The sequence below is a fragment of the Mus caroli genome, unplaced genomic scaffold (genome assembly GCF_978045245.1).
Source record: "Mus caroli unplaced genomic scaffold, Mus_caroli_1 scaffold_2, whole genome shotgun sequence".
NCBI lineage: Eukaryota > Metazoa > Chordata > Mammalia > Rodentia > Muridae > Mus > Mus caroli.
Genome location: NW_028227257.1, coordinates 39,973,736 through 39,998,010, shown reverse-complemented (window position 1 = coordinate 39,998,010; position 24,275 = coordinate 39,973,736). Strand labels below are relative to the sequence as shown.

Sequence of the window (24,275 nt, the reverse complement as noted above, 5' to 3'; positions counted from 1 at the left end):
GTTGTTTTACTCTTTTTTTTTATTTTTTTTTTTTAGAATTAAATTTTTTATTAGGTATTTTCCTCATTTACATTTACAATGCTATCCAAAAAGTCCCCAATACACTCCTCCCCCCACTCCCCTACCCACCCACTCCCACTTTTTGGCTATGGTGTTCCCCTGTATTGGGGCTTATAAAGTTTGCAAGTCCAATGGGCCTCTCTTTCCAGTGATGGCCAACTAGGCCATCTTCTGATACATATGCAGCTAGAGTCAAGAGCTCTGGGGTACTGGTTAGTTAATAATTTTGTTCCACCTATAGGGTTGCAGATCCCTTTAGCTCCTTGGGGACTTTCTCTAGCTCCTCCATTGGGGGCCCTGTGGTCCATCCAATAGCTGACTGTGAGCATCCACTTCTGTGTTTGCTAGGCCCCGGCATTGTCTCACAAGAGACAGCTATATCTGGGTCCTTTCAGCAAAATATTGCTAGTGTATGCAATGGGGTGAGCGTTTGGGAGCTGATTATGGAATGGATCCCTGGATATGGCAGTCTTTAGATGGCCCATCCTTTCGTCACAGCTCCAAACTTTGTCTCTGTAACTCTTTCCATGGGTGTTTTGTTCCCAATTCTAAGAAGGGGCAAAGTGTCCACACTTTGGTCTTCATTCTTCTTGAGTTTCATGCGTTTAACATATTGTATCTTATATCTTGGGTATCCTAAGTTTTTGGGCTAATATCCACTTATCAGTGAGTACACATTGTGTAAGTTCCTTTGTGATTGTGTTACCTCACTGAGGATGATGGCCTCCAGGTCCATCCATTTGCCTAGGAATTTCATAAATTCATTCCTTTTAATAGCTGAGTAGTACTCCATTGTGTAAATGTACCACATTTTCTGTATCCATTCCTCTGTTGAGGGGCATCTGGGTTTTTTCCAGCTTCTGGCTATTATAAATAAGGCTGCTATGAACTTAGTGGACCGTGAGTCCTTCTTACCAGTTGAAACATCTTCTGGATATATGCCCAGGAGAGGTATTGGTGGATCCTCTGATAGTATTATGTCCAATTTTCTGAGGAACCTCCACACTGATTTCCAGAGTTGTTGTACATGCTTGCAATCCCACCAACAATGGAGGAGTGTTCCTCTTTCTCCACATCCTCGCCAGCATCTGCTGTCACCTGAATTTTTGATCTTAGCCATTCTGACTAGTGTGAGGTAGAATCTCAGGGTAGTTTTGAGTTCCATTTCCCTGATGATTAAGGATGTTGAACATTTTTTCAGGTGCTTCTCTGCCATTCAGTATTCCTCAGGTGAGAATTCTTTGTTCAGTTCTGAGCCTCATTTTTTAATGGGGTTATTTGATGTTCTGGAGTCCACCTGCTTGAGTTCTTTATATATATTAGATATTAGTCCTATATCTGATTTAGGATAGGTAAAGATCCTTTCCCAATCTGTTGGTGGTCTTTTTGTCTTATTGACGGTGTCTTTTGCCTTGCAGAAGCTTTGCAACTTTATGAGGTCCCATTTATCGATTCTCGATCTTACAGCACAAGCCATTACTGTTCTATTCAGGAATTTTTCCCCTGTACCCATATCTTCGAGGCTTTTCCCCACTTTCTCCTCTATAAGTTTCAGTGTCTCTGGTTTTATGTGGAGTTCCTTAATCCACTTAGATTTGACCTTAGTACAAGGAGATAGGAATGAATCAATTCACATTCTTCTACATGATAACCGCCAGTTGTGCCAGCACCATTTGTTGAAAATGCTGTCTTTTTTCCACTGGATGGTTTTTGCTCCCTTGTCAAAGATCAAGTGACTCTAGGTGTGTGGATTCATCTCAGGGTCTTCATTTCTGTTCCATTGGTCTACTTGTCTGTCGTTACACCAGTACCATGCAGTTTTTAATCACAATTGCTCTGTAGTACAGCTTTAGGTCAGGCATGGTGATTCCACCAGAGGTTCTTTTATCCTTGAGAACAGTTTTTGCTATCCTAGGTTTTTTGCTCTTCCAGATGAATTTGCAGATTGCCCTTTCTAATTCCATGAAGAATTGAGTTGGAATTTTGATGGGGATTGCATTGAATCTGTAGATTGCTTTTGGCAAGATAGCCATTTTTACAATGTTGATCCTGCCAATCCATGAGCATGGGAGATCTTTCCATCTTCTGAGATCTTTAATTTCTGTCTTCAGAGACTTGAAGTTCTTGTCATACAGATCTTTCACTTCCTTAGTTAGAGTCATGCCAAGGTATTTTATATTATCTGTGACTATTGAGAAGGGTGTTGTTTCCCTAATTTCTTTTGAAGGGCTGGATTCGTGGAAAGATAACGTGTGAATTTGGTTTTGTCGTGGAATACTTTGGTTTCTCCATCTATGTTAATTGAGAGTTTGGCTGGGTATAGTAGCCTGGGCTGGAATTTGTGTTCTTTTAGTGTCTGTATAACATCTGTCCAGGCCCTTCTGGCTTTCATAGTCTCTGGTGAAAAATCTGGTGTAATTCTGATAGGCTTGCCTTTATATGTTATTTGACCTTTTTCCCTTACTGCTTTTAGTATTCTATCTTTATTTAGTGCATTTGTTGTTCTGATTATTATGTGTCAGGAGGAATTTCTTTTCTGGTCCAGTCTATTTGGAGTTCAGTAGGCTTCTTGTATGTTCATGGGCATCTCTTTCTTTAAGTATGGGAAGTTTTCTTCTATAATTTTGTTGAAGATATTTGCCGGTCCTTTGAGTTGAAAATCTTCATTCTCATCTACTCCTATTTTCCGTAGGTTTGGTCTTCTCATTGTGTCCTGGATTTCCTGAATGTTTTGAGTTAGGATCTTTTTGGATTTTGTATTTTCTTTGAATGTTGTGCCGATGTTCTCTATGGAGTCTTCTGTACCTGAGATTCTCTCTTCCATCTCTTGTATTCTTTTGCTGATGCTTGCATCTTTGGTTCCTAATTTCTTTCCTAGGGTTTCTATCTCCAGCGTTGCCTCAATTTGGGTTTTCTTTATTGTGTCTACTTCCCTTTTTAGGTCTTGGATGGTTTTATTCAATTCCATAACCTGTTTGGTCTAGTTTTCCTGCAATTCTTTAAGGGATTTTTGTGCTTCCTCTTTAATGTCTTCTACCTGTTTAGCAGTGTTCTTCTGCAATTCTTTAAGGGATTTTTGTGCTTCCTCTTTAATGTCTTCTACCTGTTTAGCAGTGTTCTTCTGCAATTCTTTAAGTGATTTTTGTGCTTCCTCTTTAATTTCTTCTACCTGTTTAGCAGTGTTCTCCTGTATTTATTTCAGTGTGTTATTAAAGTCCTTCTTGATGTCCTCTACCATCATCATGAGATATGCTTTTAGATCCGGGTCTAGCTTTTCCAGTGTGCTGGGGTGCCCGGAACTGGGCGAAGTGGGAGTGCTGGGTTCTGATGATGGTGAGTGGTCTTGGTTTCTCTTAGTAAGATTATTACGTTTACCTTTCGCCATCTGGTATTCTCTGGAGTTAGTTTTTATAGTTGTGTGTTTATAGACATTGTTCTTCTGGTGATTCTGTTAGCCTCTATCAGCAGACCTGGGAGATAGGCTCTCTCCTCTGAGTTTCAGTGGTCAGAGCACTCTCTGCAGGCAAGCTCTCCTCTTACAGGAAAGGTGTACAGATATCTGGTGTTTGGACCTCCGTCTGGCCGAAGATGAAGGCCCAAAACAGAACCTTTCCCAGAAGCTGTGTTGCTTTGTCGGGGTCACAGAAGCTGTCAGCTTGTGTGGTGCACACTCTCACCTGTGCAGACTATGTTCGGTGGAGTCCCGGAACCAAGATGGCTACTGCCAATCTAGAAGCAAAAGCCTCCCGTGCCGGGTGGACACCTGTCCTCTGGCCAGGAAGGTGGCCAGATGTCTGGAGCCTGAAAGGGGTGCTGCCTCAGTAGCTCTGTGGCTCCTGCCTGTCCCAGAAGCTGTCAGCTTCTGTGGTGCACACTCTTACCTGTGCAGACTAAGTTCCTAAGTTCAGCGTAGTCCAGGAACCAAGATGCCTCCCGCAGATCCTGAGGCAAAGGGCTCCCGGGCTGGGCAGACACCTGTCCTCTGGCCTGGAGGGTGGCCGGATGTCTGGGGCCTGAAAGGGGTGCTGCCTCAGTAGCTCTGTGGCTCCTGCCTGTCCCAGAAGCTGTCAGCTTCTGTGGTGCACACTCTTACCTGTGCAGACTAAGTTCCTAAGTTCAGCGTAGTCCAGGAACCAAGATGCCTCCCGCAGATCCTGAGGCAAAGGGCTCCCGGGCTGGGCAGACACCTGTCCTCTGGCCTGGAGGGTGGCCGGATGTCTGGGGCCCAAAAAGGGTGCTGCCTCAGAGGCTCTGTGGCTCCCGCCTGTCCCAGAAGCCGACAGCTTCTGTGGTGCACACTCTCACCTGTGCAGACTAAGTTCTGCGGAGACCCAGAACCAAGATGGCTACCGCAGATCATGAGGCCAAGGGCTCCCGGGCCAGGCAGACACCTGTCCTCTGGCCAGGAGGGTGGTCAGATGTCTTGAGCCCGAAAACGGCGCTGCCTCAGAGGCTCTGTAACTCCCGCCTGTCCCAGAAGCTGTCAGCTTCTGTGGTGCACACTCTCACCTGTGCAGACTAAGTTCCTAAGTTCGGCGGAGTCCCGGAACCAAGATGGCTTCCACCGCTCCTGAGGCAAAGGGCTCCTAGGCCTGGCGGAGACCTGTCCTCTGGCCGGGACGGTGGCTGGGTCACCTGAAGTCTTAAGATCCCGTGGCTGGTGTTGTGAGTATCTGGCAGGTGTCAGCCAACTCTGTGCCCTAGCTACCCCGGTGCTGATCGGACTGAAAGGACTGTTGTTTTACTCTTGAACAGCACTTCTACAATTATTTTTAAAGGAAATTGAAGATACGATCGGACTTCAACCACAAATATCTTAGAATGTATCCCCAAACTGTTGATATAGGGTCTCCCCATGGATCCCAGACAGCTCTTAACTCACAATGCTCCCGACGTAGCCTCCCAAGTGATATGATTATAGGTGGGGACCATGGCATTAGGACAAAAATCAATTTTTCTTAAACAAACAAACAAACCATCAAAAATCACAAAACACAAAAATCTACCTAACCAATGTTGGGCATGGTACCTGACACCCATAGTCCCAGTAACTGAGGAACAAAGATTGCCTGAGCTACATGGTGAGTTTCAGGCCAGCATGGGCTACAGTGTGAGTCTCCGTCCAAAAAAAAAAAAAAAAAAAAAAAAAAACAATTAAGCAAAAAAATCCTTGGCATAGGGGGCCGCAGACTTCCGGCACCCTCCCAGCCGGAGGACAGAGACCTGCCCTGCAGAGAGCGCCATCTTGGCTCCGGGACTCCCCGAACTTAGTCTACAGGTTAGAGTGAGGACCACAGAGGCAGACAGCTTCTGGGACAGGCGGGAGCCACAGAGCCGCTGAGGCAGCACCCTTTTGGGGCCGCAGACATCCGGCACCCTCCCAGTCGGAGGACAGTGACCTGCCCTGCAGAGAGCTCCATCTTGGCTCCGGGACTCCACCGAGCTTAGTCTCTACAGGTCAGAGTGGGGACCACGGGGGCAGACAGCTTCTGGGACAGGCAGGAGCCACAGAGCCGCTGAGGCAGCACCCTTTTGGGGCCGCAGACATCCGGCACCCTCCCAGTCGGAGGACAGTGACCTGCCCTGCAGAGAGCGCCATCTTGGCTCCGGGACTCCGCCTAGCTTAGTCTCTACAGGTCAGAGTGGGGACCACGGGGGCAGACGGCTTCTGGGACAGGCAGGAGCCACAGAGCCGCTGAGGCAGCACCCTTTTGGGGCCGCAGACTTCCGGCACCCTCCCAGCCGGAGGACAGAGACCTGCCCTGCAGAGAGCGCCATCTTGGCTCCGGGACTCCCCGAACTTAGTCTACAGGTTAGAGTGAGGACCACAGAGGCAGACAGCTTCTGGGACAGGCGGGAGCCACAGAGCCACTGAGGCAGCAACCTTTTGGGGCCGCAGACATCCGGCACCCTCCCAGTCGGAGGACAGTGACCTGCCCTGCAGGGAGCGCCATCTTGGCTCCGGGACTCTGCCAAGCTTAGTCTCTACAGGTCAGAGTGGGGACCACGGGGGCAGACAGCTTCTGGGACAGGCAGGAGCCACAGAGCCGCTGAGGCAGCACCCTTTTGGGGCCGCAGACATCCGGCACCCTCAAAGTCGGAGGACAGAGACCTGCCCTGCAGAGAGCGCCATCTTGGCTCCGGGACTCCGCCGAGCTTAGTCTCTACAGGTCAGAGTGGGGACCACGGGGGCAGACGGCTTCTGGGACAGGCAGGAGCCACAGAGCCGCTGAGGCAGCACCCTTTTGGGGCCGCAGACTTCCGGCACCCTCCCAGCCGGAGGACAGAGACCTGCCCTGCAGAGAGCGCCATCTTGGCTCCGGGACTCCGCCAAGCTTAGTCTCTACAGGTCAGAATGGGGACCACGGGGGCAGACAGCTTCTGGGACAGGCAGGAGCCACAGAGCCGCTGAGGCAGCACCCTTTTGGGGCCGCAGACTTCCGGCACCCTCCCAGCCGGAGGACAGAGACCTGCCCTGCAGAGAGTGCCATCTTGGCTCCGGGACTCCGCCGAACTTAGTCTGCACAGGACAGAGTGAGGACCACAGAGGCAGACAGCTTCTGGGACAGGCGGGAGCCACAGAACCGCTGAGGCAGCACCCTTTTGGGGCCGCAGACATCCGACACCCTCCCAGCCGGAGAACAGTGACCTGCCCTGCAGGGAGCGCCATCTTGGCTCCGGGACTCCGCCGAACTTAGTCTGTACAGGTCTGCTGACAGAGGATACTCAGAATCCCCAGAAGAACAACCTCTGAACAGAGACAACTATAACAACTCCAGAGATTACCAGATGGCGAGAGGTAAAGGTAAGAATCTTACTAACAGAAACCAAGACCACTCACCATCATCAGGACCCAGCACTCCCACTTCGCCCAGTCCAGGGCACCCCAACACACCTGAAAAACTAGACCTGGATTTAAAAGCATATCTCATGATGATGGTAGAGGACATCAAGAAGGACTTTAAAGAACTACAGGAGAACATGGCTAAAGAGTTACAAGTCCTTAAAGAAAAACAGGAAAACACAACCAAACTGGTAGAAGTCCTTAAAGAGAAACAGGAAAACACATCCAATCAGATGATGGAAATGAACAAAACCATACTAGACCTAAAAAGGGAAGTAGACACAATAAAGAAAACCCAAAATGAGGCAACACTGGAGATAGAAACCCTAGGAAAGAAATCTGGAACCATAGATGCAAGCATCAGCAACAGAATACAAGAGATGGAAGAGAGAATCTCAGGTGCAGAAGATTCCATAGAGAACATGGGCACAACAATCAAGGAAAATGGAAAATGCAAAAAGATCCTAACTCAAAACATCCAGGAAATACAGGACACAATGAGAAGACCAAACCTACGGATAATAGGGGTGGATGAGAATGAAGATTTTCAACTCAAAGGACCAGCAAACATCTTCAACAAAATTATAGAAGAAAACTTCCCAAATCTAAAGAAAGAGATGCCCATGAACATACAAGAAGCCTACAGAACTCCAAATAGGCTGGACCAGAAAAGAAATACCTCCCGACACATAATAATCAGAACAACAAATGCACTAAATAAAGATAGAATACTAAAAGCAGCAAGAGAAAAAGGCCAAGTAACATATAAAGGCAAGCCTATCAGAATTACACCAGATTTTTCACCAGAGACTATGAAAGCCAGAAGATCCTGGACAGATGTTATACAGACACTAAAAGAACACAAATTCCAGCCCAGGCTACTATACCCAGCCAAACTCTCAATTAACATAGATGGAGAAACCAAAGTATTCCACGACAAAACCAAATTCACACATTATCTCTCCACGAATCCAGCCCTTCAAAGGATAATAACAGAAAAAAACCAATACAAGGACAGGAACCACGCCCTAGAAACAACAAGAAGGTAATCCCTCAACAAACCTAAAAGAAGACAGCCACAAGAACAGAATGCCAACTTTAACAACAAAAATAACAGGAAACAACAATTACTTTTCCTTAATATCTCTTAATATCAATGGACTCAACTCCCCGATAAAAAGACATAGACTAACAAACTGGCTACACAAACAAGACCCAACATTTTGCTGCTTACAAGAAACTCATCTCAGAGAAAAAGATAGACACTACCTCAGAATGAAAGGCTGGAAAACAATTTTCCAAGCAAATGGTCTGAAGAAACAAGCTGGAGTAGCCATTCTAATATCAGATAAGATTGACTTCCAACCCAAAGTCATCAAAAAAGACAGGGAGGGGCACTTCATACTCATTAAAGGTAAAATCCTCCAAGAGGAACTATCAATCCTGAATATCTATGCTCCAAATACAAAGGCAGCCTCATTCATTAAAGAAACTTTAGTAAATCTCAAAGCACACATTGCACCTCATACAATAATAGTGGGAGACTTCAACACACCACTTTCACCAATGGACAGATCATGGAAACAGAAACTAAACAGGGACACAGTGAAACTAACAGAAGTTATGGATCAAATGGATCTGGCAGATATCTACAGAACATTTTACCCTAAAACAAAAGGATACACCTTCTTCTCAGCACCTCATGGTACCTTCTCCAAAATTGACCACGTAATTGGGCACAAAACAGGACTCAACAGATACAAAAACATTGAAATTGTCCCATGCATCCTATCAGATCACCATGGACTAAGGCTGATCTTCAATAACAAAATAAATAATAGAAAGCCAACCTTCACGTGGAAACTGAACAACACTCTTCTCAATGATACCTTGGTCAAGGAAGGAATAAAGAAAGAAATTAAGGACTTTTTAGAGTTCAATGAAAATGAAGCCACAACATACCCAAACTTATGGGACGCAATGAAAGCATTTCTAAGAGGAAAACTCATAGCTCTGAGCGCCTCCAAAAGGAAACTAGAAAGAGCACACATTAGCAGCTTGACAACACACCTAAAAGCACTAGAACAAAAGGAAGCAAATTCACCCAAGAGGAGTAGACGGCAGGAAATAATCAAACTCAGGGGTGAAATCAACCAAGTGGAAACAAGAAAAACTATTCAAAGAATCAACCAATCAAGGAGCTGGTTCTTTGAGAAAATCAACAAGATAGATAAACCCTTAGCCAGACTCACTAGAGGGCACAGGGAAAACATCCTAATTAACAAAATCAGAAATGAAAAAGGAGACATAACAACAGATCCTGAAGACATCCAAAACACCATCAGATCCTTCTACCAAAGGCTATACTCAACAAAACTGGAGAACCTGGATGAAATGGAGAAGTTCCTAGACAGATACCAGGTACCAAAGTTGAATCAAGATCAGGTTAATGATCTAAACAGCCCTATATCCCCCAAAGAAATAGAAGCAGTCATTAATAGTCTCCCAACCAAAAAAAGCCCAGGACCAGATGGGTTTAGTGCAGAGTTCTATCAGACCTTCAAAGAAGATCTAATCCCAGTTCTTCACAAACTATTCCACAAAATAGAAACAGAAGGTACTCTACCCAACTCATTCTATGAAGCCACAATTACTCTGATACCTAAACCACAAAAAGACCCAACAAAGATAGAAAACTTCAGACCAATATCCCTTATGAATATTGATGCAAAAATCCTCAATAAAATTCTTGCTAACCGAATCCAAGAACACGTCAAAACAATCATCCATCCTGACCAAGTAGGTTTCATCCCAGGGATGCAGGGATGGTTCAATATACGGAAATCCATCAACGTAATCCAGTATATAAACAAACTCAAAGACAAAAACCACATGGTCATCTCGTTAGATGCGGAAAAAGCATTTGACAAGATCCAACACCCATTCATGATAAAAGTCTTGGAAAGATCAGGAATTCAAGGCCCATACCTAAACATGATAAAAGCAATCTACAGCAAACCAGTAGCCAACATCAAAGTAAATGGTCAGAAGCTTGAAGCAATCCCTCTAAAATCAGGGACTAGACAAGGCTGTCCACTTTCTCCATACCTATTCAACATTGTACTTGAAGTCCTAGCCAGAGCAATTCGACAACAAAAGGAGATCAAAGGGATACAAATTGGAAAAGATGAAGTCAAAATATCACTTTTTGCAGATGATATGATAGTATATATAAGTGACCCTAAAAATTCCACCAGAGAACTCCTAAGCCTGATAAACAGCTTCGGTGAAGTAGCTGGATATAAAATTAACTCAAACAAATCAATGGCCTTTCTCTACACAAAGAATAAACAGGCTGAGAAAGAAATTAGGGAAACAACACCCTTCTCAATAGTCACAAATAATATAAAATATCTTGGCGTGACTCTAACTAAGGAAGTGAAAGATCTGTATAATAAAAACTTCAAGTCTCTGAAGAAAGAAATTATAGAAGATCTCAGAAGATGGAAAGATCTCCCATGCTCATGGATTGGCAGGATCAACATTGTAAAAATGGCTATCTTGCCAAAAGCAATCTACAGATTCAATGCAATCCCCATCAAAATTCCAAATCAATTCTTCAACGAATTAGAAAGTGCAATCTGCAAATTCATCTGGAATAACAAAAAACCTAGGATAGCAAAAACTCTTCTCAAGGATAAAAGAACCTCTGGTGGAATCACCATGCCGGACCTAAAGCTCTACTACAGAGCAATTGTGATAAAAACTGCATGGTACTGGTATAGTGACAGACAAATAGACCAATGGAATAGAATTGAAGACCCAGAAATGAACCCACACACCTACGGTCACTTGATCTTCGACAAGGGAGCTAAAAACATCCAGTGGAAGAAAGACAGCATTTTCAACAAATGGTGCTGGCACAACTGGTTGTTAACATGTAGAAGAATGCGAATCGATCCATTCCTATCTCCTTGTACTAAGGTCAAGTCTAAGTGGATCAAGGAACTTCACATAAAACCAGAGACACTGAAACTTATAGAGGAGAAAGTGGGGAAAAGCCTTGAAGATATGGGCACAGGGGAAAAATTCCTGAATAGAACAGTAATGGCTTGTGCTGTAAGATCGAGAATTGACAAGTGGGACCTCATGAAACTACAAAGCTTCTGCAAGGCTAAAGACACCATCAATAAGACAAAAAAACCACCAACAGATTGGGAAAGGATCTTCACCTATCCTAAATCAGATAAGGGACTAATATCCAATATATATAAAGAACTCAAGAAGGTGGACTCCAGAAAGTCAAATAACCCCATTAAAAAATGGGGCTCAGAACTGAACAAAGAATTCTCGCCTGAGGAATACCGAATGGCAGAGAAACACCTGAAAAAATGTTCAACATCCTTAATCATCAGGGAAATGCAAATCAAAACAACCCTGAGATTCCACCTCACACCAGTCAGAATGGCTAAGATCAAAAATTCAGGTGACAGCAGTTGCTGGCGAGGATGTGGAGAAAGAGGAACACTCCTCCATTGTTGGTGGGATTGCAAGCTTGTACAACCACTCTGGAAATCAGTCTGGCGGTTCCTCAGAAAATTGGACATAGTACTACCGGAGGATCCAGCAATACCTCTCCTGGGCATATATCCAGAAGATGTCCCAACCGGTAAAAAGGACACATGTTCCACTATGTTCATAGCAGCCCTATTTATAATAGCCAGAAGCTGGAAAGAACCCAGATGTCCCTCAACAGAGGAATGGATACAGAAATTATGGTACATTTACACAATGGAGTACTACTCAGCTATTAAAAAGAATGAATTTATGAAATTCCTAGCCAAATGGATGGACCTGGAGGGCATCATCTTGAGTGAAGTAACACAATCACAAAAGAACTCACACAATATGTATTCACTGATAAGTGGATATTAGCCCAAAACTTAGGATACCCAAGATTTAAGATACAATTTGCTAAACGCATGAAACTCAAGAAGAATGAAGACCAAAGTGTGGACACTGTGCACCTTCTCAGAATTGGGAACAAAACACCCAGGGAAGGAGTTACAGAGACAAAGTTCGTAGCGGTGATGAAAGGATGGACCATTTAGAGACTGCCGTATCCAGGGATCCATCCCATAATCAACTTCTAAACGCTGACACCATTGCATACACTAGCAAGATTTTGCTGAAAGGACCCAAATATAGCTGTCTCTTGTGAGACGATGCTGGGGCCTAGCAAACACAGGAGTGGATGTTCACAGTCAGCTATTGGATGTATCACAGGGCTCCCAATGGAGAAGCTAGAGTAAGTACCCAAGGAGCTAAAGGGATCTGCAACCCTATTGTTGGAACAACATGATGTACTAACTAGAACCCCGGAGCTCTTGTCTCTAGCTGCATATGTATCGAAAGATGGCCTAGTCAGCCATCAATGGAAAGAGAGGCCCATTGGACTTGCAAACTTTATATGCCCCAATATAGGGGAATGCCAGGGCCAAAAGAATGGGAATGGGTGGATAGGGAAGTGGGGAGGGCGCTATGGGGGACTTTTGGGATAGCATTGGAAACGTAATTGAGGAAAATATGTAATAAAAATATTAAAAAAAAAAAAAAAAAAAAAAAAAATCCTTGGCATAAAAACATTCTGGCCTGCCCTTTTGAGCTATAGAGAAAATGAGCGTTTTATTTAGGACATCTTAGGAAAGGCTGATTGTGTGTTTCTACTCTCTGTCCTCAGTGTCCTGCTTTAACAGCTACCAAGTAAATGTTAGCTTCTTCAGTTTGCACCTGATAGCTTTCCTGTCTCTACACGTGGCAGTCAGTAAGCAGACAGCACACACTTGTTGAGTAAGCAGAGGGACTTGTGAGGAATAACTAGATGGCTGTAAGCACAATGTGATGTAGATGGATTCCAACAATCCTAACACTGTAACATGGACTAAGCTGTATGATCTCAAACTGTCTAATCCTAAAAAGCTATATAACATTTTAAGACAATGCATGCAACCCATATAAACCACAATGTACAAATGTAGTAATTAGCCAATTATCATTGCCCAGATTAGGCAACAAAGCATCAGGCCCAGACTAATTCATACAGAGCATATTGTGAGGCTGGGAAGTGTCACCCTCAGTATGTAGGAAGAGATAAATCATACAAAGAAAAAAAAAATTATATGGGACTAGGTGAGACTGAATGGATTTCTAAGGGTCGAATTATTTTCTTAAAAAAACACCTTTTCTTTAAACAATAAAAATACAAAGTAAACTCAAAATAAAAACAATAAATCTGGTTAAACTAATACATGTACTAGAAGAATCTATTTTTTTTATTTTATTTATTTTTTTATTAGATATTTTCTTTATATACATTTCAAATGCTATCCTGAAAGTTCCCTATACCCTCTCTCCGCCCTGTTCTCCTACCCACCCTCTCCCGCTTCTTGGCCCTGGCATTCCCCTGTACTGGGGCATATAAGTTTGCAATACCAAGGGGCCTCTCTTCCCAGTGATGGCCAACTAGGCGATCTTCTGCTGCATATGCAGCTAGAGACATGAGCTCTGGGGGGTACTGGTTAGTTCATATTGTTGTTCCACCTATAGAGTTGCAGATCCCTTCAGCTCCTTGGGTGCTTTCTCTAGCTTCTCCATTGGGGGCCCTGTGTTCCATCTTATAGATGCCTGTGAGAATCCACTTCTGTATTTGCCAGGCACTGGCATAGCATCACAAGAGACAGCTATATCAGGATCCTTTCAGCAAAATCTTTCTGGTATATGCAATAGTGTCTGGGTTTGGTGGATGATCATGGGATGGATCCCCAGGTGGGGTAGTCTCTGGATAGTTCATCCTTTCATCTTAGCTGCAAACTTTCTCTCTGTAACTCCTTTCATGGGTATTTTGTTCCCTATTCTAAGGAGGAATGAAGAAGTGTCCACCCATTGGTCTTCCCTCTTCTTGATTTTCTTGTGTTTTGCAAATTGTATCTTGGGTGTTCTATGTTTCTGGGCTAATATCCACTTATCAGTAAGTGCGAAGAATCTACTTTTAAACTACTACAGTTATTCAGTGAACTTCCAGGTATATAAGATTTTTCACTGCTAAACAAGAGCAACAGAGTAAACCTATTGTCTCTTGTCTAAAATTAATGGAACAAAAAAACACAAAAATATGAAAATCAACAGTTTTAGACATTACACACCAGACAACAAAGGACTGTTATCTTGTAGAAAAGAAAAACTTTTTAAAAAATAAATTTAAAAAAAAAAAAAAGTCTCGTTGCAATCAGAGAGCTAACTAGCTAACTTGCATGATTTCCAAAGAGGTTCTAGGTCCAGGAGGCCAGCAGTCTCTAAGGTAAAGAGACGAAATGGACCACCAGAAGCCAAAATGGCTAAAGTTTACAGAGCAAAATACCACAGAGCAAACAATTGCACAGAGAGATACCAGAGGTTTATAGAAAGCACCTTTTTAGTAGTTTGCTGAATGGCAATCGCAGCCTAAGAAAGAGGAAATTACCCAAACCCTTGAAACATAAAACCTACCAACTACAAAGGAAACAATCCTAAATTCAAATAGAGTTAGGAACAATTTAGGCTCCCAACAACCAGAGGAAACTGCCTCACTCTAGAATTTTGCCTTATAACAATGCAAAATCAGCTCAGAGATAAATGCATTCGCTAGCCTTGTGAAACAAAGTTTTAAAGCAGGACCTGAAAAGGACCAAACTTTTTAAACAACATAACTACATCCTGAAATAAAAATTTAGAAATATAAAAACATTCAATACACAAAAAAATGTAAACTCACAATGCCTGCAATCTAATAAAAAACTGCCAAACAGAAAAACAACCTAGAAAAGGGTCTGGGGGCGGGGCAGGGGGAAGTGGTAAATCACTAACTCAACATAATCTAAAAGTAATATAAATAATAAAACCAGTAAACAAAAATATTAAAATAAATGTAGAACCCTACTCATATACATTCATGAAGATAAAAGCCTTTTTTAAAAGACACTAATCAAATATATGAAAAAAACTAAAAGAAATGACAAACCAGGCTGTGAGAGTGGATACCACAGAAAAATAAATGAGAAGTAGTCCAAGAGTTAGAGAACTATAGAACCATACATGAACCTAACAAAGCTGCTCCTCAACCACTGAGGAGTGTGGAGATAACACCTCCTGTGAGAACTAGCTTCAGTTTGCCATACTCAGGAGAAGCGATCAACAGAGGGAGCTCCTTCAGTCTGGTCTATGGGCATGTCCATGAAGCACTGTATTAACAGGTAGCTGACAAATCCAGAGACATCAAGTCGGTACTCAGCAATCCTCCAGGGTCTCTATTTCACTTCCTACCTCCAGTTCCTGCTTGTGTTCCTACTCTGACCTGCCTCAGTGATGAACTGTGATGTGGAAAGAAAAGCCAAATAAACCATTCCCTCCACTAAGGGATTTTTTGGTTGATTAGTATAACAACAGAAAAACAAATTAGAACACCTACTATCTAGGAAAATGTCCTAAAGTGGGATGGAAACAGCTCAGCGACATGTTTACAAGATCTAATGAAGGGAAGAAAGAAAAAGACATACCTCAAATCAAAAGCATATCTGAGAGCAGGGCATAGTCACAGATGCCTGTCCTCCATTTACTAAGGTGGCAGAAGTAAAAGTCCTAGGCCAGCCTATGCTAACAGCTATTCTAATATAGCCTCAGCAGCATAGTGAGACCCGACATCAGAACAAATTTATTTGATACACCTAACCTACCTAGCATCACTATTTAGCTACCCAGGACACTATTGTATCAATGTTTACACTCATGATCATGTGGTACACACACAGGCAGGCAGGCACGCACACGCGCGCACACACACACACACACACACACACACACACACACAAGCTTCTTCAACAAAGAGTGCTGGAAAAACTCATGTTTTCATAACTAGAACAACAGAATACATAATCTGTCTATCTCATATGACAAAAGTCAATTTAAAATGAATCAAAGCCCTTAGGTAGGACTTTTGTAGGTTTGGGGGGAATTGTTTGTCTGTCTGTCTGTCTGTCTGTCTGTCTGTTTGTTTGTTTGTTTTGGAAACTATAGCTGGGCATGGTAGTAAGCATCTTTATACCAATACTCAGGAGGCAGAGGCAGGCAAATTTCTGTGAGTTCAAGACCAGCCTGCTCTATAAATCAGGGTCCCAGCCAGCCAGACCTACACATACAGTGGGACCCTATCTCAACATATACTTTTGAGTTAACTTTCTTTTTTTTTTTTTTTATCTATTGTTATTAACTGAGGGGGATCACCATGAGGGTAGAGTCCTCATGACATGTATTACTGTAGTTATAGAAGAAATAGCACACCTTTCCCACCTCTGTCACTTGTTCTCTCTCTCTCTCTCTCTCTCTCTCTCTCTCTCTCTCTCAACTCCTCTCTCCTGTCTATCTCTATCTCGCTCCCTCTCCCACATCTGTCTGTCTCTGTCTCTCTCCCTCTCCCTCTCTCTGTCTCTCTCCCTCTCCCTCTCTCTCCTCTCTCTTCTCTCTTCTTACCCTCCCATTCCCATTTGTTCCTCTGTGACCTCCTCTCTCCCTTCCCTCTCCCAGATACTTTCAATGAGAGGACACTTCTCTGTAAGGTAAGAAGAAAGCCCACATCAAACCCAAACAAGGTAGAACTATGCGCTTGAACTTCTCAACCTCTACATTTGTGAGAGTTTAAACTTTGCGTAAACATTCATTTGAAGATACTGCGTTGTGAAGTAAATTAGTACTAATGTCTCCCTCCTCCTTTGTACCTAGCAATAGGACTAGAAAGCAAATTTTGCCAAAAAAAAAAAAAAAAAAAAAAGACATTTAGGCTATTTACAGCTTTACACTCTGCAAAGAAATTTTTATAATGTATTTTAAGATTGATTTTTAGTTTTATGTATATGAGAGTTTTACCTCCATGTATATATACATAGCCTTCATGTACCTGTTATATACAGAGGTCAGAAAAGGGCATCAGGTCCCTTGGAACTAGAGTTAAAGATGAGTGTAAAACACTATATGGGTGCTGGGAACTGAACAGGGTCCTCTGTAAGCAACTGCTCTTATTAACCTCTGAGACATACATCTTTCCAATTCACTTTTTAACTTTAAATTTTCCCTGTACTTTTCTAAAATAACGTGACTACCTTATTGGCCTTCCATGAGATAGCCCACTGTCCCGATACAAGTTATTTAGTACATCTTTTTCTCACCACAATGAATGACGCCATTATCAAAGACTGAATTTCCTTATACATACAGTAACTTGCAAGTCTGTTCTAAAGACCTTTTTATCTCTTCTCAGTAAGACGAAAGAGGTAAAAGAACAAGTCATTGTTAATTATGATTGCTGGTAATAGTTGAATCAGGACTATTCATAATATGCAATGTAGCTTTCTAAGAACATCCCAAAACTAATTATTTTAGACATTAGGCCTCAGGATACATGATAGATTGTGAGGTTAACAACAAAATAAACCTAACTGACCACTCAGTGATACACAGTCCAAGTGAGAAGACCTCCCCAATGAACTAATACAGCCTTCAAACACTAGCAACCCAAACAAAAGTCAGAGGTCCCAAGTGCTTACCAGGGAGGAATTCTGCCTGCAGAGAGCTTGCCCTTCTGCCCTTCACACAAGAGCCTGTGGGCAACTGAGACTGGATTCTTGATTCCTATAAAATAAAATTTTAAAATTTAAAAAAAGAAATCAGAAATGTTTTCACATTTCTCCACTTTATTTCTGTGGCTATTTCAATAAGACAATTTCAAAATACCTTGCAAATTCTTCATTAGCCAAATGTGCTAACACAGGCTAAACGTGAACACAACACAACTTAAAGGTACTCTAGAGCAGCAGTTCTCTCTCTCTCTCTCTCTCTCTCTCTCTCTCTCAACTGGATGATAATTATTTTATATATTTATTTACCTAATTATTTCCTTGTTTATTTATTTACATCCTGGTGGCAGTTTCCCCTCCCTCCTCTCCTCCTAGTCCTCACCCACACCCCAATACACCTCTCCTCCCTTTCTTCTTTGGAAAGGGGAGGCCTCCCGTGGATATCCACCAGCTTTGGCGTAGCAAGTTGCAGTAAGACTAGGTATTTCTTCTCCTAATGAGACTAGACAAGGTAGTAGAGCAACAGTTCTCAACCTGTGAGTAACTACCCGTTTGAGATTCGAAGGACCCTTTCACTGGGGTTGTCTAAGACCATCTGCATATCAGATATTTACAATTCATAACAGTAGCAAAATTATTTATGAGGTAGCAATGAAAATAATTTTATGGCTGGGGTCACCCTGGCTCTAGGGATACTCTGACCAGAAACTATGAAGTAAGCATTACAATTTTAAACACAGTGGTAATATGGTATACGTTCAACATACATTATGGGAAGAACTACACACTCTGGAAAAACCAACAGAGTCCTTTTCAGATGGGCGAAGAGCCCAACCAGTAAAAGTAAATGCAAGTATGTTGGCTTCCCATCACCCATCTACACAAAAATCCCAGAACATGAGACAGTGAACACACACACAGAGCATGGAAAATGTGATCACCTGTAATCCCAGCCCATGGGATACTGAGACAGGAGGATTGCCACATGTTTGAAGGTACCCTAGTATACATAAGTTACAGGCCAACCTAGCCTATTGAGTAATACTTTGACTTACAAAACAATACAAAAGAATCATGTCAGAATTAGAACTAGAAAAAAAACAATTAATTTTGCATCCTCTGATAACCCATGACCATCACCTGCATGCCAAAGATCAGCTTTGGCATTATAGAGTAAACAGAAACAGGCAGCCTGTGGGGGTCAGTGCAGAGAGCAGCTGGCAGGGATTGATTGGTCCAGATAACATCAGGGGCTGCTGCCAGCAATTAGAGAAATTACTGAGCAGACTTTCTCTGAGGAACAAAGCTTAGTTTACTGGGGCTAGCACTCCTTGTAGCCAGTGAAATACTGTAAACTCTTTAACTCTTAGGAGATGACAAGAAAGAAAATTAAAGAGATGAAATTCTTAGACACTGAGTAAATGAAGCAAATCGCAGACTACTTCATACATACAAACATACATGCATGCATGCAGGCAGACATATTCACACACTGAGTGGATGCAGGAAATCTCCAGCAAGCAGGCTCCAAGCATTTCACACATGCATATACATAATTGGTGGATAGAGCAAACTCCAACACAAACGCAGATTAACGCGCGCGCTTCTTTCTTTCTCTCTCTCTCTCTCTCTCTCTCTCTCTCCCCATATGTGTGTATACATATATATAGAGAGAGACACTCACACACACACATACAAATTTGAAGGATGTAACAAAGTTCCAGACTATCACACAAACTTTACACATATACATACATACACATACATGTATACATATATGCATACATATATACTTAGAGGGTAGAAGGAACAAGGTTTCAACCCCACAGTTCATTTTTTTCTTCCATGGCTTATATATCCCAGCAAAACCTTCCAAGCAATATAAAATTACAACGTGATTATGTTTTAGTTTTTGTCTAGTGAATGACTATGAAAAAAGAATGTGTTCCCCAATATCTTTACAAGAAATAAAATTACTTAGTACAGGTAAAGACACAAATTATTCCCAAGAACCCACAAACATTCACAACTAAGGGACTTGTTATAGAGCAACAAAGTATAAGCAAGCAAGGCAGTTTGTCTTATCCAGTTTCTCTTACTAGCAGACAGCAATTTGCAGTTACAAAGAAAGGAGTAATTATTTTATTATTAATTTTTAAGAGTGGTCTTATAAGAATTTTAAAAGAAGGGGCTGGAGAGATGGCTCAGAGGTTAAGAGCACTCTTCCAGAGGTTCTTAGTTTAATCCCCAGCAACTACATGGTGGCTCACACCCACTGTAATGGGATCTGATGCCCTCTTCTGGTGTATCTGAAAACAGGGACAGCATACTCACATACATATAATAAATCTTTATAAAGAAGGAATCTTAAAAGAATCACAAATCTAAATTTTTATATAAAAATTAGTCATCTACTTCAAAATCTCAGAATGCATATTTACTCATCAGCAATTTTTAATAAATCGTATCAGGAAGCTGAGGGCAAAAATGGGTATAAGAAATCAATCTTTACCAGTCCAGCCTCAGTGAGAGTCACATCAACGAATGATGCCACTGTTCTTGTACCCTGACCTTAAAGGTTCCTAGCTTAATAAGACGGTACCTTTCTGAACTTCAGATTGTTACCTAAGATTTTCTACATTAGAGCCAGTAGTGAAAACATCTCAAACTAGCTTCACCAACAGTTATTTTTCCAAATGTTTTCTAAGGGTGGTGGTCATGGCTGACAGTCTACATCTCTAAGTTCTTTCCAAGGGTGGTGATTGTATCACTAATCTGCTCCAGCAGCAATGGCTGTATTCAGCTTGAAGAAGTTCAATTTGAAGAAGAGTCTTCAACCCAGTTCCCTGGGCTTTGTGGCTGGAGAGGATTATTAATAGGTTGTCTTTCTAGGGAATGTAGAAATGGTCATAATTTGGAACAGGGAGGAATATCTCAAATTGACTGCATCGCCATAATCTCATTTAGTAGAAATCTCTTTGTTACTAAGCTGAAGTCATAGTTTCTTAAATGGTATATAATTTGATGCAAAATCAAAGGTTTTCATTGGTATAAAATTCTTCTATTGATACTAAAAATTTTGAAGTGCAGGGCTTGGACTAGTCCTTCTATTGCTGTTGTTATAATCAGATCTGAGATGAGTTAAGGGCCAAATAGGAAATTCATGCCTCTGAGCTTATTATTAGGGTGTTTTCAGTTATTTTAACTAGAAATGTCTGAGGGTAGGTAACAGAGAACAGTCCAGATTACTTCACATAGTTGGTTTTCAAAAACGTCAAAAATCCACAGAAAGTGACGTTTAATATTATTTATTCACTTGTTGTTGAGACTAGTCTGCTCCTGATAGCTTCCCTGTCTTGGATTCAAAGAAGAAACTGAGTATCTTTGAGATATTCCAGTTGTAGCGAAATAGCCACTAGGCAAGAATTGCCAAAAATAAAAATAAAAAGCCGGGCAGTGGTGGTGCATGCCTTAATCCCAGCATTTGGGAGGCAGAGGCAGGTGGATTTCTGAGTTCGAGGTCAGCCTGGTCTACAGAGTGAGTTCCAGTACAGCCAGAGCTATACAGAGAAACCCTGTCTCGGAAAAAAAAAAAAAAAAAAAAAGAGAATTGCCTCATTTCATCTACAGATATAAATACTGTCCAAAGAAAGAACACAATTACAGGTTAGGACAGCTTGATTCTGCTGAGACAGAGTAGGCTAATCCTTAATATTCCTGTTTCTCTAAGTCTGTCAGATGACTCTGGTCAGAAGGCTGAAGACGGGTGCTCCAACATGTTGAAGGGACTGTTGAAGTGATCAGCGGTCTTTATAATTGGCTAAGTTTTGGAAGCTGTGTTAGGCTTCCTATATATTTTCAGTTAGTATCAGTCGTTGGATTTCTGATAGGGTTGAAAAACTACACAGTCTCCTAGCCAACCCAGGCTTTTTACTTTGAGAGGAACAGATTGAGAAGATGGTTTTCAGATGGCATTCAATTTAAAGCCAAGACATACCCAGGTGCAGAATTAGTCTTTTAAGTAAGGATAGATGACCGAGGTTCCATTTAATTAACAAAGATGATGGACTACGTGCTAGGTATCTTGTCCTTTATAAATTACAAAGTAGTAATAGTTGTGTTCAATTATATCTGAGATAAAATAAGTCTTTTAATTGGACAGAAAAGGGGAAGTGTTGCGGATAGCCCTGTAGCTAATTATATTTGATGTTAATTCCGTTCTCTTGTGAGAGGCTGTGAACAAGGAATGAGTCAGCACGCAGGTGATTTTTCTGTAAGGTCCTTCCCACCTTAATGTATAAAATAAAGGCTAGAGCAAGGGATTGGGCAGAGGAAGAGGGGAAGGTGGGGCTGAAGGTTTTGGGAAAGAAAGGGAGAGGATAGAAGAGGAGGAGGAAGAAGAAAAGCAGAGCAAAAGCACGTGGCCTGGAGAAACTGCAAGTTCTAAGGAGTCTCATAAGCTGGGGAAGATGGTAGTGTAGTGGTAGATCTGCCCAACCTAGGTGCACAGCATGTAATCATATTAATTGAGTTGTACTTTCATTGCCCAGGCTTATTTGGGTTGGAGATTTACCACAACACCCACGTGTGCATTTGTTTACACATATACATCTATTATTGAATATTCCATGTATGATTCCATCTATGAAAGAGAACATACATTTTTTTTTCTGAGATTGTGTGACCTCACTTAGTTCTAAACATTCTAATTCCATCCATTTTTCTGTAATTACAATTGTTATCTGTTCATCTGTTGAAAGACTACTCAGTTAATTCCGATTCTCTGCTATTCTGAGTAAAGCAGCAATAAACATGGGCTACACATATCTCTGTGGTAGGTGTGGACTTCTCTGAGTATAAAATAGCTGGGTCATCTGGTAGTTCTATTTTTAATTTTGAGAGCTCTCCACACTGATTTCCATAATGGTTGTATTAACTTGGACCCCCACTGTGATTAAGGGTTTCTTTCTTGCCACATCCTTTCCAACATTTGCTGTCATATTTTTTGTTTTAATATTAATCTTTAATCTTTTTTTACAGTTCAGTAGTTACCTCCCTCCCGCTCCACCCTCCAACAGTTCCTCATCCTATTCCTCCTCCCCACTGTCTCCAAGAGGATGTCCCCAACCCCTAACCTCACCCCTCACTCCCACCCCACTAGGCCTCCCTACTCCCTGGGGCCTCAAGTCTCTGGAGAGTTATGCTCATCTTCTCTAACTGAGACCAGACCACACAGTCCTCTGCTGTCTATGTGTCAGGGGCCTCATACCAGCTAGTGTATGCTGCCTGGTTAATGGTTCAGTGTCTGAGAGACCTCAACGGTTAGGTTAGTTGAGACTGCTGCTGTCATATTTTTTAATGATAGTCATTTTGATTGTGATGAGGTGACATCTCAAAGTAGTTAAAATTTACATTTCTTGGACAGTGACTGATACTGAACACTCAGTTATTGGCCATTTGTATTTCTTTTTTTCTTGAAAATTGCAATTTCCTTCCATTTACTAATCAATTGACTGTCAGTTTTATTTCCTTGGTTTAAATTCAATTCTTTGTTTATTCTGGATATTAGCCCAGTGTAAAGTGCAGCTGGTAAATATTTTTTACTATTCTACAGACAGTAAATGTCTCTAATTCCAGCACTTAGGAGGCAGAGGCAGGCTGGTCTACAGAATGAGTTCCAGGATAGCAGAGCTACACAGAGAAACTCTGTGGGGGTGGAGAAGAAGATGAGGAGAAAGAACAAGAGGAGAAACAGTAGAAGGAGGAGTGGAGGAGGAGGAGGAGTAGAAGGAGGAGGAAGAAGAGGAGGAGGAGGAGGAGTTATCATCATTTCTCTAAGCTGTTAATGCTGTTTGCTGTTGACATTCCATTTGCTGTCAGAACACAGTCCAAGAATGGAGCCATGTGAGAGGGATTTTAAGTGCTTGTGAGAAAAGTCCAGAAAAACAAGACAAGAGTCTTGTGACTTGAGGTTCTTCAACGTGGAACTAACTGTTCATGGAATGTGGTTCCATACTCCTCCCAGGTATAGCAGATGGGAATGAGTTTGGTTTAAAGTATTCATTACAACTGGATATTGTTTTTTGTTTGTATGCCTGTATGGAAAAACGTGTTTGAACTGCATGCATTTTGTTCTTGTGGTTGTAGACTTTATTCATGGAATTCTTAACCTAGGGAGTATAAATTTTCTGAGGCTATGAATAATGTTGACTATCGCATAAGACTTTAGCTGCCTCATTTTATCTCCACTCTCCCAGGTTCCACTGCCTTTAGAGTGGTAAATACTTTGCTGTATAGAAACTAAGCCTATGTATCAACAGATGGTCCTACACAAAAATAAAATTTCTGTACAGGAGAGGTATAGCAATACATTTCTAGGACTGGGAAACTCTCAGCACACTCTTCTTGTGCAGAAACCTAACCAGGCAGGGAAAAAATTCTGGAGCCATTTATTCTCATATTCATGACAATTTGCCATTTGTCTCTCTAAGTTACAACAGCTACAAGATATAACTTAGGTACTAGTAGTTCAACTCATAACATGTTTACCAAACTAGCTCAAGGACCTGAGCTCAAGCCCTAGAACTCGCAAAATACCAGCCATGGTAGTGCTGGAGGGCAAGAAGGTACTAGGCAGGCAAATACTTGAGATTCCATGAACAACCACTCTAGCCTACTTGGCTAGTTCCAAGCCAGTAAAAGACTCTGTC

General features: G+C 42.0%; 1 protein-coding gene across 5 annotated transcripts in view; it reads right to left on the bottom strand.

Moving 5' to 3' along the window:
- Tasp1 (taspase 1) overlaps nt 1-24,275 on the bottom strand; it is a 247,334-nt gene that overhangs the window by 155,830 nt on the left and 67,229 nt on the right. For all 5 annotated transcript variants that reach the window (XR_003835952.2, XM_021149142.2, XM_021149133.2 and 2 more), the window contains exon 6: nt 17,536-17,620. Coding sequence is in view for 4 of the 5 variants with exons in the window: in XM_021149142.2 (XP_021004801.1) it covers nt 17,536-17,620 (85 nt within the window). In the remaining variant the exon portion in view is untranslated. The remainder of the gene's footprint in view (nt 1-17,535; nt 17,621-24,275) is intronic.